This window comes from the organism of the source record quoted next, unplaced genomic scaffold, assembly GCF_019419815.1.
Source record: "Pyrus x bretschneideri cultivar Hongxiangsu unplaced genomic scaffold, Pyrus_bretschneideri_v1 Contig59, whole genome shotgun sequence".
Lineage (NCBI taxonomy): Eukaryota > Viridiplantae > Streptophyta > Magnoliopsida > Rosales > Rosaceae > Pyrus > Pyrus x bretschneideri.
The window spans coordinates 2,011,504-2,027,228 of record NW_025999797.1 but is presented as its reverse complement, the minus strand read 5'-3'; the positions used below and the strand labels follow the sequence as shown (position 1 = coordinate 2,027,228).

At 36.2% G+C, this 15,725-nt stretch overlaps 2 protein-coding genes across 4 annotated transcripts; one reads left to right on the top strand and one right to left on the bottom strand.

Moving 5' to 3' along the window:
- Positions 1-2,183: 2,183 nt before the first annotated feature.
- LOC103961627 (pentatricopeptide repeat-containing protein ELI1, chloroplastic) lies at positions 2,184-4,342 on the top strand. Its single transcript, XM_018650984.2, has one exon. It carries the CDS (start codon positions 2,331-2,333, stop codon positions 4,200-4,202), a length of 1,872 nt encoding a protein of 623 aa, XP_018506500.2. The 5' UTR covers positions 2,184-2,330; the 3' UTR covers positions 4,203-4,342.
- Positions 4,343-4,413: 71 nt separating this feature from the next.
- Positions 4,414-12,767, bottom strand: LOC103961614 (WD40 repeat-containing protein HOS15-like). Of its 3 annotated transcripts, none has more exons than XM_009374184.2 (14): positions 12,412-12,767; positions 11,568-11,713; positions 11,071-11,446; positions 8,488-8,570; positions 8,314-8,360; positions 7,681-7,831; positions 7,385-7,448; positions 7,110-7,268; positions 6,910-7,031; positions 6,307-6,381; positions 5,857-5,910; positions 5,686-5,759; positions 5,062-5,136; positions 4,414-4,973 (listed from the first exon to the last, which is right to left on the bottom strand). In XM_009374184.2, exons 1-14 carry the CDS (start codon positions 12,470-12,472, stop codon positions 4,754-4,756), a joined length of 1,707 nt encoding a protein of 568 aa, XP_009372459.2. In that variant the 5' UTR covers positions 12,473-12,767; the 3' UTR covers positions 4,414-4,753. The 3 variants fall into 3 exon arrangements, with proteins under 3 accessions (XP_009372459.2, XP_009372460.2, XP_048427296.1); XM_009374185.2 differs by having other exon boundaries at positions 8,488-8,564; positions 12,412-12,743; XM_048571339.1 differs by lacking the exon at positions 12,412-12,767 and having other exon boundaries at positions 11,071-11,454; positions 11,568-11,710.
- Positions 12,768-15,725: the final 2,958 nt, after the last annotated feature.

Sequence of the window (15,725 nt, the reverse complement as noted above, 5' to 3'; positions counted from 1 at the left end):
ACTCCCCTAGGCGATGTGGAATGTCACACTATTTATGAAACTAGACGAAAATAATCCACATTATTTATGATACTATAGCAAAATAACCCACACTATTTATGAAACTAGACCAAAATAACCACACTATTTATGAAACTAGTCCAAAATAACCGACATTATTTATGAAACAATAGCACAATACCCACACTATTTATGAAACTAGAACAAAATAACTCATACTATTTATGAAACTATAGCAAAATAACCCACAATATTTCTGGAAGTGAACAAAATTAAATTTATTTATGGAACTACATCAAAATAACCACACTATTTCTGATACTAAACCAAAATAAGCCACACTATTTTATAGAACTATAGCAAAAAAACTCGCACTATTTCTGAAATTAAACCAAAATAACCCACACTATTTATGACACTATAGTAAAATAACCCAGACTATTTTTGAAACTATACCAAAATAACCCATACTATTTATGAAGCTATAGCACAATCACCCACACTATTTATGAAACTAGACCAAAATAACCCACACTATTTATAAAACTATAGCAAAATAACTCACACCATTTTTGAAACTATATCAAAATAACCCACACTATTTATGAAACTAGACTAAAATAACCCACTCTATTTATGAAACTATAGCAAAATAACCCACATTATTTTTAAACCTAAACCAAAATAACCCACACTATTTCTAGAAATGAACAAAATATACATTATTTCTGGAACTACAGCAAAATAACCACATTACTTTTGATACTGAATCAAAATTAGCCACACTATTATGGAACTATAGCAAAATAACTCACATTATTTCTAAAACTAAACCAAAATAATCCACATTATTTATGAAATAGAACAAAATAAACGCTATTTCTAAAACTTTGTGGTATATTCTCTATATAAACGTGACAAATGCGTTATTTTCTATTACAAGTGTGAATTTCTCATGTCTCACTAATTCATAAAAAATATAGGGCGAGAGTGCCACACCAGCAAACAACAAGCTTTGCTATCATTCCCTGTCAAAGCACCTACCTTCTCTTTCTAGGTGAGTCTGGGTTCCCATTCTCTCATCACCCTCTCTTCCTCCGAACTGCAGAATTCTGCCACTTCTTCTTTTCTTGTCTTGGAATTTGTTACACAGATTTGCAAAGAACTCGACCATCACCTTTCCCCTCATTTTTATTTTCGAAAAATGTTACACACTGTCGCCATCAATAAAAAGACTGCAAATCCAATCTATCATCAATATCATGCCTGCTTGATTTAATTTAGAAATGGATGCATGGTTTAAATTCCATACTAATTGAAGGAATTCTTGCGATATTTATGCCTATTTTTCCAGATGGATATAAGACTAATTTCCTAGTTCGAGCCAGGCACTGAGCAAGAATCTAAATTATTTTTCTGTAATATTGTCGATTTCAATTTGTTTTCATGGCCTCTGAGATAAATTTTCAATAAATTTGATACTTCTCATTTCAAAATCACCATTTGATTCTTTGAGATCTATTAACATTTGTATTTGGGTTCGATTCTGAAAGAAGGTGGCTAACTGACTGTTATGGCGGAGAGAGAATGAGAGGAATAGTTCTTTTTTGTTTTTCGTTTTTTTCATTGAACTGGCAGACAAGAAGGAGATGAATAAGTAGAGAGAGAAACGGAAAAGAGAGGATGAAGATGATGGGTTAATGCTTCTTGGGTTTGATGGAGGGGAATAGCAGGAAATAAAAATAAAGAAAATTAATGAAAATAATTTGAAAAATTTGAATTTTAACAATAAGAATGAAATAAAAGGTAAAGTGAATAGTATCATGATTGATTTTTTAGTGTAAAAATGTGGTTTTTCATTAAATTGAACAGTATCGTGAATTTTTCGTTAAAACTCCCATAAAAGTAAATAAATAAAGCATCTATTGGGTTCGGCTAGCAATTCTCTCATAGTATTTGTGAATTGGCTAACGGGCTTCGGTTAGGATCTACTAGGGGTAATTATGAAAAAAAAGTATTTTAATACGGGTTGGGCTTTAATTCGGCCTGTGTTTTTAATGTTTGTAGGATTCATATGTAAATAGTTTTGTCTTTAGGTTTATTCTCAAGTTCTTTTAGTTAAATAAAAGCTTATGATGATTTTGTTAAGAAAAAATTGGTCCAATAGCTCCCCTAATTTTTCACTTTTTAGCGTGACTGACTAAACTTATTGAAAAATAGAAGAAATTGAGAAGAGAGAAATAAACACCGAGTAAATCACAAATAATATATACACAAGAAGATAAATAATTGAGGGCGCCAAATATTTTTGAGATAGCGTTGGCAAAACAATGTCCTCAACCGCCACTTTGGCCACCACCGCACCCACTCACCACCACCACCGCCGCCGCCACCCACCATCAATTGACAGACTCACATTCCTAATCGACAAGTCAAAATCCATCAACCACCTTCTCCAAACTCACGCCCTTCTCCTCCGCCACGGTCTCCACCACCACCCAATCCTGAACTTCAAGCTCCAACGTTCTTACGCCTCGTTTGGCCGCCTCGACCACTCCGTCGCCCTTTTCCACCGCACCGACAACCCCACTGTCTACTTCTGGACCTCCATTATCCACAGCCATGCCCAGTTGGGTCTTCAGAACCTTACCCTCATGTACTTCACCGAGATGCTCACCAATGGCGTTGAACCCAATTGCTTCACCTTCTCCGCTGTTATGAAAACTTGCCCGCTTGAGCCCGGAAAAGCACTCCATTCCCAGACGATTAAGCTCGGGTTCGATTCGGATTTGTATGTCAGGACCGGTCTTGTGGATGTTTACGCAAGAGCCGGCGATGTTGTGTCTGCAAGGCAGCTGTTTGATACAATGCCTGAGAAGAGTTTGGTTTCGCTGACGGCGATGATCACTAGCTATGTGAAAAGAGGGGCAATTGAGGCGGCCCGCAAACTGTTTGACGGAATGCAGGAGAGAGATGTGGTGTGTTGGAATGTGATGATTGATGGGTATGCTCAGCATGGGATGCCAAATGAGGCTTTGTTTTTGTTTAGGAAAATGCTGGCGGCAAAGTTTAAGCCAAACGAATTGACTGTGCTGTCTTTGCTCTCTGCTTGTGGGCAGCTTGGAGCTCTTGAGTCTGGTCGATGGCTTCATTCTTACATTGAAAATAATCGAATTCTAGTCAATGCTCATGTGGGCACTGCATTGATTGACATGTATAGTAAATGTGGTAGCTTGGAGGATGCTCGTCTGGTTTTTGATAGGATTGAGGAGAAGGACGTTGTTGTTTGGAATTCGATGGTTGTAGGATATGCGATGCACGGATTTAGCCAAGATGCGTTGCAGTTGTTCGTTGAAATGCGTAGAATTGGTTACCGTCCTACTGATATAACCTTCATCGGAGTTTTGAGTGCTTGTGCTTATGCTGGTTTGGTCAACAAGGGACGGGCTTTTTTCAGTTCAATGAAGGATGAATACGGAATAGAACCGAAGATTGAGCATTATGGGTGCATGGTAAATCTCCTTAGCCGTGCTGGGCAGCTGGAAGAAGCATACGAGTTTGTTAAGAAAATGAAGATTGATCCTGATCCCGTCCTATGGGGAACTTTACTTGGGGCTTGTAGACTCCATGGTAACATTGCTTTGGGAGAGGAGATAGCAGAGTTTCTCCTTGGCCAAAATCTTGCAAATTCAGGAACATATATTCTACTTTCCAACATCTACGCCACAGTGGGGAACTGGGATGGGGTGGCAAGGGTGAGGGCCTTGATGAAAAGCAGTGGGATTCAGAAGGAGCCTGGTTGCAGCTCCATCGAAGTGGATAATAAGGTACACGAGTTCCTTGCAGGGGATAGGAGAAACCCGAGGAGCAAAGAAATATACACGATGATCGAGGAGATGAACCGTTGGCTCAAGGCTCATGGTTACGCCCCACAGGTAGATACTGTGTTACATGATCTGGGGGACAAAGAAAAGGAGCAATCCCTTGAAGTTCACAGTGAGAAGCTTGCTCTTGCTTTCGGGCTAATCAGCACACAAGCTGGAACAACAATCAAAATTGTGAAAAACCTACGCGTGTGTTCGGATTGTCACGCTGTGACCAAGTTACTTTCGAAAATCACTGGCCGAAAGATTGTAATGCGGGACAGAAACAGGTTTCACCACTTTGTAAATGGTTCGTGCTCTTGTGGCGATTACTGGTAGTTCCTCTGAGATGCTCTCTTATATCTTGTAGTATGATCCTTCCACAAGTAACTAAATTTGTGTGTCTAATCCGAGCGATTACACACCCTTTTAACCGTGGTTTTGATCTATCAAGTGGAAGCAATCGACACATTCAACTGGTTCTAGTTCTGCTTCTTCAGTATCCGAATTGTATGGGGGCTTTCGCTTTCAAAGTAACCAACACAAAGCAAAACCACAAAAATAGTTGGAATAACAGCCTTCCTGAGAATCTTCAGTAGCATGCCGTACATACTTTGAGAAGCAAAGTACACTAACAAGCCTAACTAAAAATGTTGAAAACAATCCTGTACACCTCTCCTAGAAAAGCAGCTCGATTAACACTTGAATCAGGAAACGAGCTTACGAACAAAATGAACATTAGCGAGCCGAGCCTTGATCTACGGTTAAAATGCAATGCCTACGCACCTAACATACACTCGCCACCCATCCTAATCAAATACGAAGAGCTAATCTACGACTGGGATTTGACGACCAACTTCCAATACAAGACAGGTTTGGCATTTCCAGTTCTACATTCTAAAATCCAAGACGCACACAGTGTTGTTGGCAAAACACGCAGCAAGTTTGTCGCCTTCCTTGTTCCAGCAGACTTCAAATATACCGCCACTTCCAGTGTACGTTTTCACAATCTTGCGTTCCTTCAGTGACCAGATATGCATGGATTTATCAAGAGATCCACTGGCCAAATACTCACCATTTGGGCTAAAAGCAACAGAATAAACAGGTTCCCTGTTGATTCAAATTGAAGTATCAATACACAACGAAGTAAAGAAATTTTATCAAGCTTCAAACACCATCCGTTTGTTTTGTCCAGTACCTGTGTCCATCCAAGCTGCAGAGAAGCTTTCCTTGTTCCACATCCCATAGCTTCACAAAGGAGTCAAATGATGCACTGTCAAGAAGCACAATCACAAAACTTAGAACCATGACACAAACATTCAGTGTATTTTCTCCGCAGAAAGTACTCGGTGTAATTTCTCCACAGAGTATACATGCAGAACGAAAGTGCAAGTTTGAATACTATCAAGAAATAATATTTCTATATAAAGACAATTACGCTTGGGAGCGAAAAAACAGAAACCCGCAAATGCAAGAACATGAATACAAAAGAGCAGTGGCTTAACATACAGTTCTCACAGCACCATAGGGTTAATGGCAATAAGAAGTTAGACAAGAACTTCTTTCATGGCACAGAATGAATCAGGAGAATTACCACCCAACCAGGTTTTACACAGGTAGTAAACCATTTGCTGTCTTTATATAAAATTTCAATTGACAGCATTAAGCTTTTCTCAAAAAATATGAAAACCATGCAAAAGCTACTTATTGAAACAATTTGCAACTTCTAACTGAAATAATAAAGGAACACATGGCAAACACAATGCAAACAATACAGAGAAGCCAATGGTATCTCACTTCATCTGAGAAGCACCATATTTACCTAGCTAGGACCAACTGTTGGTTAGGGTTGTTTGTTCCTGGTCCGGTGGGACTCCATCTGATAGTGTATATCTCCTGCAATACAAATTTCCAACGCTTCTAAGATTCCAGAAAAGTAAATTCAAACGGCCATGATAGGCAAATTAAACTTGAATGACAATCTGAGGAGTACCTTAGAATGCTCTCTTAAATCATGAACATATTTTTCCTGCTTCATGCTCCATATCTACACAATAATTTTACATGAGTTGCAAATTCAATAGTCTTCTCAATGGAAATTAATGAACCAACTGAAACTGATCCATTTAATAGAAAATGGCTATATTCCATTGAATAGGGGCAAGATGAAGAAAAGTAGAATTATATATTATATATGAATTATCTGATTCAAAACTTTTAATCAAGCAGCAAACAAGATTGGTTTAATCAATCCTATCCTTCCCATGTTCCTGAGTAAACAAAACATATGACATTAACCCCATACCAGGTCTGTGTTCAACTTCAGTACCTATCTTTAATTATATATATAAGTATAGATTAAAAATATTATATGCAAACAACTATCTTATTGAACATAAAATGGAACTACTTTACTACAAATTGAGCAGGAAGCACAGATAACCTTTGCAGTGCTATCATCAGAACATGAAGCCAACAATGAACCAGTTGGATCCCATTTAACACAATTAACTTCTCCCTGAAACAGTGAAAACCCATTGATCAGCCACAAAATTTGAAAATTATAAAGTCTACTGTTTGCAAATAACACGTAAGTTTTAGCAGAAATTCAAAAACAAGTGAAACCATTTTTGCTACCTGAGCGAATTCCAGTAACTACAACCAGGCATGTTAAAAAAACTGGTCAGCTCAAGGTTTTCCAGTTGACCAAATCAAAGGCAGGTGTGTAATGGAAATAAAACAGCAACATTCTAGAATGGAGGGCTGGCAATTCCAAGACCCTCTCAAATCCATTTTCAACCAGACAAGGACCAGTTAACACTTATTTACTTAAATGAAATTGAAGATTAACATGATAGCATCAAGAGAATATATCTCAGCCTAGAATTGGGCGTCCCTATATCTTCAACAATCTAAACAGCACAAAACTATCTGCAGCCTCTTTAGAAAAAGAGCATAGTATACACAAATGAATAATAAGAACAAAATGCTTAAAAAGATAATTAACCTCAGGTCTAATCTAGAGCAACTAAATGCTTGAAAATACCTGATGTCCCGCAAAAGTTTTAACAGGGTGGTTTTCCCCAATCTTGCAGACATATATCATATTGTCTGTTGAGCTCATTGCAAAGGAGACATTGTTGCGCCAGTCAACATCAAGTGTTGGACCTAAATGACAGAAAAATAGTCATCAAAATCCCAACACAGCCACTATTACACTGTCTGTTCCATGAAAATAATACACACCTGAATGAAATTCAAATTGTTGTTTCGGTTCCTCTGCCTTTACATCCCACACAATTGCAGTTTTATCGCAGCTTCCTGTAAGAAGATAATCTCCCTTTTTGTTCCACTTTAGAGAGAATATAGGCCCTTTATGTTTGCTCAAAGTACTAATTAATTCACCTGGGCAAAGATACCACACAATATATGTTCTAAAACCTTCCAAAATGATGCTGAAAAGTAAACAAGAATCATAAATCAGATAAAACAGAAAACCAGAAAAACAATCATCTGCTTACCCTTTGTACTCCAAATTCTTGCTTGCCCATCATACGACCCGGTTGCAAGCATTGTTCCCTCTCCCTGAATTAGTGAAAGGTTTATTTGCATATACACAAAAAAAATACAAGTAAAGAAGCTCCTGCAGTTTTAGGTGGTTTTGGAATAAAGAAAACAAGTTTTTTTTTTTTTTTTTTTTTTTTTCTTGATGAGTCTCAAGAGCCCATTACAAAGAGCATCCGCATGGCATGTAATCTATTATATCAAACTTGATAGGTCAATTATCACAAAATATATCCATAACAATAGAGCTCACATTCCAGTCAAGTGTCGTCACATCTTTACTCTTTTCATTTGTTCTACCCTTAACATGCTTCAGCACCAACACATTTGAGGAACCATTTTGTGAACTAAATCTGGAGCTTCCATCAGCAATGGTCCAGATTCGAGCTGTTGAATCTCCAGACCTGGAAAGTGACTAATTAAAAGTGGCAAGAGTAAGGGATTGAAACAAAACGTATGGTAACCCTAACACAGTGTGGTAACGCCATGGACTCAGAAACAGCCCATATTCTGGTCAACATTACAGGCCCACGATTAACATGATATATGTTAAATTACTATCACCATTCCAGCTAGTCTTAAGGGATGTTGATTTTACTGAAATTTAATACTAGAGAGAGGCTTAAATAACAACAAAAGATAGTATAAAATCAAACGTTGCAGACTCTAGATAATCAGTAAAGGAAACACAAGCAGATAAGGGCAAAAACATGTCTCATCCAACGTTAGTATTCAATAACCAGCAAAACATGTGAAAGAATTAGTAAAGAGATATTAAATAAATTAACAAAAAAATTTCAATGGATCATTATGTCTTTTCTCTAAAAAAAAAAAAAAAAGATAACAGAAACATCCACTAAATATGAACAATTTAACAAATACATACCCCGATGCAAGAAGAGAACCTGCTGGACTCCATGCACAAGCACATACCTAATGCAAAAATGGAAAGGAGATCCAATGTCACACTGAGAAACATGTATGAGGAACTATATGGCAAAGAACGGGGGTAAAAGCCAGATAAGGTGGGTAATGCAAGAAAATAGGAGCATGCACAAACCTCATTAGTATGCCCCTCCAAAATTGTCACATCAGAACTAGGGATTTGAACATCTGTAAGAGGAATATCCATTGGTTCTGCTCCAAAAAAAAGAAATGATGATTATCATAATGTACATTTAGGGAATTGAAAGGAATAAGAGACAGAACAAAAGTTGCTCAACTTCATTAAGTGGGAATTTAACATAACATGCTCTGTCTTTTTACACTTATGCTAAGAAGTCTAACTCCTCGTACCTAAATGATTATGGAATGAAGCTAGTTAAAATTCCTTGCACATATTCTCGAATGCCAAGAACTGCACAAGCACCAAATTCCATAACCAATTCTCTGTTAGGAATTGGCTCGACAATGTTAGCGCCGTATTTTGTTTTGGATTGTATTAGGAAAGCTAAATGTGCACATATTCTTGTCCTACAAGGATTAGAAAAGAATTAAGTTTTCTTGTACAATTAGACTAGGAATCCTCAAACCATAAACGGAATAGGAATGTAATTGTACTTTCCTATTCCAAATAGAATAGGAAACTTGATCAGAAAATAGGCATGTAAATCACACCCTGTACTTATAAATTGGGTGCAGCAAGGGGCAGAAAAAAAGAGAGAAGAAAACAGAGACAGCCGAGAAGTCAGAGGAGGGTTAACAAAAACACTGTATATTCAGAAGGTTCTTAAGAAATTTAACATGCTAGAAGCAAAGGCAGTTTCAACTCCTTTGGCAGCTCACTTCAATTAAGTGGGCAATAGCGTCGTAAGTCCGAGAAAGAGAAACAAACAATGAAGAAGGTTCCCTATGGTAAAATCGTGGGCTGCCTAATGTATGCAATGGTGTGCAAACCCAACCTAGCTCAAGCAATTAGTGTCGTTTCCAAGTACATGGAAATATAGGAAGCCAACATTGGGATGCAATCAAGTGGATTTTGTGTTACTTGAAAGGTTCTTGGCGACAAGGGATCTTGTTTGAAAAGCAAAAAAAAAAAAAAAAACGCAAGGGTGTTGGGGTACATTGATGCCAACTATGCAGGGCATTTGGACAAGAGAAGGTCTACCCCAGATTATGTTTTCACATGCGCAGGTAGACCAATCAATTGGAGGGCACTACTGCAACCAATTTCAGCTTTGTTGACCACAGAAGCAGAGTATATTGCTCTGGCCAAAGTTGGAAAGGAGGTAAGCTGGCTTAGTGGCTTGGTAAGCCAAATAGGAATCACTCAGGATTTCAAGAAGCTGAAATGTGAATGTCACAGTGCCATTGACTTGGCAAATAATCAGGTTTTCTTAGTTTTCCATGGTGAAGGTTCTTGAAGATTTCCTTAAGAGACTCTAGGGTGCAACAGTCAAGACTTGGTTTGACTCACCAAGGTAGAGATTGTTAGGAATTGGCTCGTCAATGTTAGTGTCCTATTTTGTTTCCGATTGTATTAGGAAAGCTCAAGGTGCACATATTCTTGTCCTATAAAGATTATGAAAGAATTAAGTTTTCATGTTCAATTAGATTAGGAATCCTAAAAGCAGAAATGGAATAGGAATGAAAGTGTACTTCCTATTCCAAATAGAATAGGAAACTTAATCAGAAAATAGGCATGTAAACCCAAGGTTCTAAAAGACGCTAGGCACTAGTCGGTCGGTGGGCTAGAGCCTAGCGCGTAGGCAGACTAGGCTGATTTAAGTAAATCTATCATATTTCGTGTAAATAAGTGTGTGTTTATACTTAAAATATATATAATTTCATCATAAACTACAAAATAGAATGGCATATATATTATGAAGTATTGGAACATAATGAAAACATGGGGAACAAGCATATAATGTGTGTTCATTTAAGTATTCAACAAGTCTCTTACAATTTATTGAAAAAAATAAAATGCAAAATGAAAGTTATCTGTTTTTTGTTTAAGCAAGTCACAACTTAGGCGGGTGCCTAGGTGGGGCTAGACGGGCTAGGTGGGTGCCGCTATGAATATGGTGTGGCAAGGGACAGAAAAGAAGAGAGAAGAAAATAGAGACAGCAGAGAAAGGTCAGAGGAATTAGTTCTAGGGTTTACAAAAGACCGTACACTCTATTATTAATTCAAATAAGCCGTGATTTATCTACAACAGTATCTAGGCAAAAGATCTGCCATACCAGTATGTATCGTGTGTTTCTAGTTATTCTCTATTTGCTAAGTTTAGTCTATTGTCGGATGCATCAAATAACAAGTTCCAAGGGAATCGAAAATCTTACATTCTCTCCTTGGCAGATCATGATATATTACAAGGGCAAACAAGAAGTTAATGTAAAGCATTGTTCCTTAATTATTTTCTGTTCATTAAACATAAAAAATAAGTCTAAAAGAGTAGTTCACCAGCTAAAGCATATGTTCGAACGGATAAACTTTTCCTGCATCCTAGTAGGCTCCAGAAACAAGTGTCTCTATCTTCTTATTTCTTACCAATCACAAAATAAAAGAACATAATCATTGAATGGATTTGTGGCTGCTTAAAAATTGTGGCCATTTTGTGGCCTTAGTAACTTTATTCAGGCTAATAAAAGAAAAAAAAAAACCACAAAAGAGAAAATCATTTGCAGTAAAACTTGAATCTACCTCCAGAAGCTCCATTTTCTTCATGTCTGATAATAACTTTATCTTCTTGATCTCTAACTACATCTCTGTCATTGCGGTCCTCACGCTGCTTTTCTCGCTCCTTATTCTTTTCTATCCTCTCTCTATCCTTTTCGAAATCCTTCTCCCTTTCTTTTCTTTCTTTCTCTCTTACTCGTGCACGTTCTCCGTCATGTTCTTTTTCAAGCTCCTTATCTTTATCTTTCTTTTGATAAGACTCGTGCTCTTTATCTTTGTCTTTGTCCATCTGTGAATTCTTCCTTTTCTCTGTAATCATTTGCCTTAGTTGATTTACATCCTTCGTGATAAGATCTAAAGGTTGTAAAAATGAGAAATCTTCATCCAAATCTGCATCACTCTGGCAAGCTTAAAACAAAAGCTGGTTAACATATATTCTAAGATGTGCAATCCTGTGCAAGTTCCAAAACAAAAATTACCAGTTATTAGATAATCCAAAAAACAAGAACAAGAATACTAACATTACTCAAGTTAGCTTCCATCTCCAAGTACTGAAGTCCTTTTTGTATAAATGTAATGAGGGCACCAGGTGGAACCAAATTTCCATCTATAGTGCATTTGTTGATACCGGCCTCATATCCTAAAGCAAAAGCTGAGTGTGTGAAGCCTGCAGAAGTATTACAACAAAAAACTTAGAGAAAATGAAATGGGTTTTCCAATTCAATCTTCGATTGAGTTGGAAGCTCCTTCACGTTTTTCACTTTGATGACCGTAGAGTGTGTATGAATGCAACTGGTTTGTGTACAGAACCCCATAAGATCACTCCACAACTTCGATTCGACTGCTTTTATATGATGCTAAATAATCTACTACGTATACAAAACCCCTAATCGCTTTGTGTATTGATTGTGCATCAAATCCAAATCAATATAAAATCTCATATCACCATATCATGCAGGTACAAATCACATTCAGTTAAACATTAAAATTTCATTAAATTTACGGCTAGCCAAACTAAAATAATTTGATTATAAGAAAAAAAATTACTGAAACTCGAGCATTCAAAAGGAGAATTACAAAATAAAATTATACCGACTACTGTTTTCTGATCCATAATCCCATGCCCTCTCGACGCCGGAAAACAGGAAGCCAATTAGCAAACTTATTCCCAAAATTATAGTTCTCAACCCTAATTAAGTTATAATAGCAAACATGTAACAGAAATTGATAAATACACCCTTATAATCTGTACAGCACACCCAAATTCCCAGAAACCCTAGAATGACAATACAATTAAAAACGGGAACAGAAAATTAGGGAAATAAATTCGAAAAGTCGATTGAGGGTTTGCAAAGTGAAGCATACCTGATTCCTGAAGGTAACGAAAGACTAGGAAATTCAACTCGACGGAGGTGATGGAGGTCATCGTCGCAGAAGTCGCCGGCTTCAATGGCTGTGATGAGAGGTCCGCAAATCGTGCGGCCCAGTTTCAATCCGGGAGAGAGAGAGAGAGAGGGAGAGATTGCAATGGCAAACGGGTAGGGATTTATCGGTTTTGCAGAGTTTGGAGGGGCTCTGGAAACCCAAGTCAGAAAGAAGAAGAAAGGGCAGGGGAGCAACGATTTTCCATTTTTCCTTTTTTTTTTTAAGTTTGTTGTGAGATTTTCACTTGGTTCGTTTGTATTTATTTATTTATTGTATTTTATTAATGCTTTGGATAACGTAAAACCTTTAAACATTCTCGCATTCTTGGGTCTGACGACCTGGATTATTGGATCCACTTAAGCACCACTTCATAGGCCTCGAGCCCAGTCTATGCCTCGCCATTAATAAATGGGCCGGCTCGGACTGCCCAACAGAAAAGCCTAAATCAGGTCTAATCTCTTGATCTCGATTCGATTCGTGGCCCATCCTACAAATTGGCTCAATGATATGGGAACGGTTTGCGGCTATAAACGAAAAAAATTGTGGGAGGTTGCAGGTTCGGTGCTCTGAGATAGTGAGTCTGTTTGGCTGTGACCATTAGCATGGTGAAATTCTTCCTAACCTCTCAGGGCCCAAAAAAGATGAATAACCGTGGATTGCCACCAGTTGTCCTTTTTTTAAAAGAAAAAATCACCTCATCAGGTAACCATTATTTATTGGATAGATCATAGTTAGAAAAATACAAAACAAGTATGGTACATGAAAAATATATATATGTATATTTTTTGGTAACTAAATTAAAATAATACTTGTACTATATTTTTGGTAAAAAAAAATAGTACGAGTATGATACATGAAAAATACATATATGTATATTTTTTGGTAACTAAATTAGAAAAAATAGTACTGAGTATGGTACATGAAAAATACATATATGCTTTATACTTGAGATTTCGAGTTCGAATCTTCCGTCTGCCTGTGGTTGTTTTAGTTTTACACTAGAAGAAGAGGGAATTCAGTTAAGCTACGTAATGAGCAGTCTAATTTGGTATTTAATTCATCATCCACAAGATATGAACCTAAGACCTCTCACTTCTAAGCGAAGAAGAATATTACCAAATTATAGTACTGAGTGACGACTGTGTTTATTTTAGTTTGAAGATGAATATAATTTGTTTTTGGCAAGTTCCTTTGTCCCTTAGGTAGAGCGAGTGGGGCCTTACTTTGCTTTTGTTCCATTTGTACCCAGTGCATGTGGACAGTGCGCTTACGCATTCACTGACCTATGCACCGCTACAAGTCGACGATGAAAGGGAAAGACGATACACGACACACCCACATTTTAAATTGGGAGAAATTTTTGGAACGATTGTGACATTTTATTTTAATAAACTAATAATTTGGGTAATTTCAACGTATTATTGTATTATTAGATTAAGACGTTATATGCTCACGAACTCGTTTGTGTAAGGGGCTGGTCGGACTGACTCTCAAGTCACAAACATATGCAACGAAGTATGAATATATCCTTATTTTTATTTTTTATACAATAAAATTTCAAATAAAGAGTAAAATATTGAGCTAAATCAAACAATAAGTTTGCCTTGAAGTGATATCAACTTTGTCATATATGAGAGGCAAATTTAGGACCTCAAACGTACTAATTATTGATATATCATTCTCTTGCTCATTGAATTTTCATCTTTCTATTTAAAGTTAAAATAAAGAGAATTATCTTGATTGTATAATCCAAACCAATAGTATTTTGAAACGTGCAATCTGAACAAATACACCAATAAATGTACATATATTATTTGAATTAAGCACGCAGTGTGACAATCACCTTGAAAAGTCATTCACTTATATGTACACTCAAGTCCAAAATGTCAATGTCCAACATACACAATGTAAAGTCAGTTGTGACATAAATCTAGATAGAGACGAGTGGAAAATAGGCAGAGAGAAGAGAGAGAAAAAATGGGCTTGAGGAATTATGTGATTGATATTTTTCATGTCTTGTGTCTTTTACTAATAAAAACTAGCATATGAGCATACACTTTGTGTGTGTGAACAATTTCATTTCGTTTTTATTTTTTTATTAAGGAGTGTGATTAGTTTTAAAATTTTTAAAAAGAGTATGAAATAATGATGGTGGGACAATTTCTCTTAATAAGTGCATATTTTATCTTAATATTACATAATTACTGTTTTGTCCTCCGTATGTAAATATTGTGTATCAAAAGTGAGGGTAAAATAGAAAAAATAGTAAGTGCATATTTTATTTTAATATAACATAATTATTGTTTTGTTCTCCTTACGTAAATATTGTGTATTAAAAGTGAGAGTAAAATAGGAAAATTAGGGATATGATTGTCATTTTATCAAAAGATACAAAATTACTATTTTGCCCTTCTTATGTGAATATTGTATATCAAAAGTAAGGGCAAAATAGGAAAAAAGGGCAAAAGGTTGACAAGGAGGGTTCACTTATTGTGTATCAAAAGTGAGGGCAAAATAGGAAAAAGGGCAAAAAGTTTACAATGAGGGTTTTATTAGAAAATGAGAAGGAAAGAGGGAGAGAGAAAAAGAGGACAAGGGGGAGTGGGAGGTTTTTGTTTTTGGTTTATTTATTTATTTATTATTTTTTTTAATATTGGAAGTATTTTAACATCACTTGTACGTAAGGCTTTAATAAAAAACAGTAAAATTTGGACCTGTGAAATTACATTATTGCTCATCATTTTTTTATGTGATAGAAGACTAATTTGTCTTATCACCCTCTTTTGATTGACAAAGAGAGTTTTATTAATTAGTAAAGATGATAGTATAAGATAAGAGAAAGATAAATTTGCTCTCCAACTAATATGAACACTACACTATGTTTGGATGAGAGAATTAAACTTGGAATTTGGATAAAAGTTAGAATTTATAAATTGACATGCACCAATTCTTTTATTTGGATTCATAACCATAGAAATTTAGAATTTTTGCATGAAAAAAACTTGGATTTTGGGACCTCCAATTCCCAGGTTTAAATTTCATGTAAAGATGTGTCATTTCTCAATTTCTATGATTGAGAGTTTAAAAATAAAAAATTCTGTATTCAATTCTATTGTTCTTTTAAGTTAACCAAACAAGAAATTTCACAAATTCTAGAAAAAAAAATCCCGTCATTTCAAATTCTGTCATTTTGAAATTTCGTCACCTATTTACGTGGAATTTAACTTGGGAATTGGAGGTTCCAAATTCCAAGC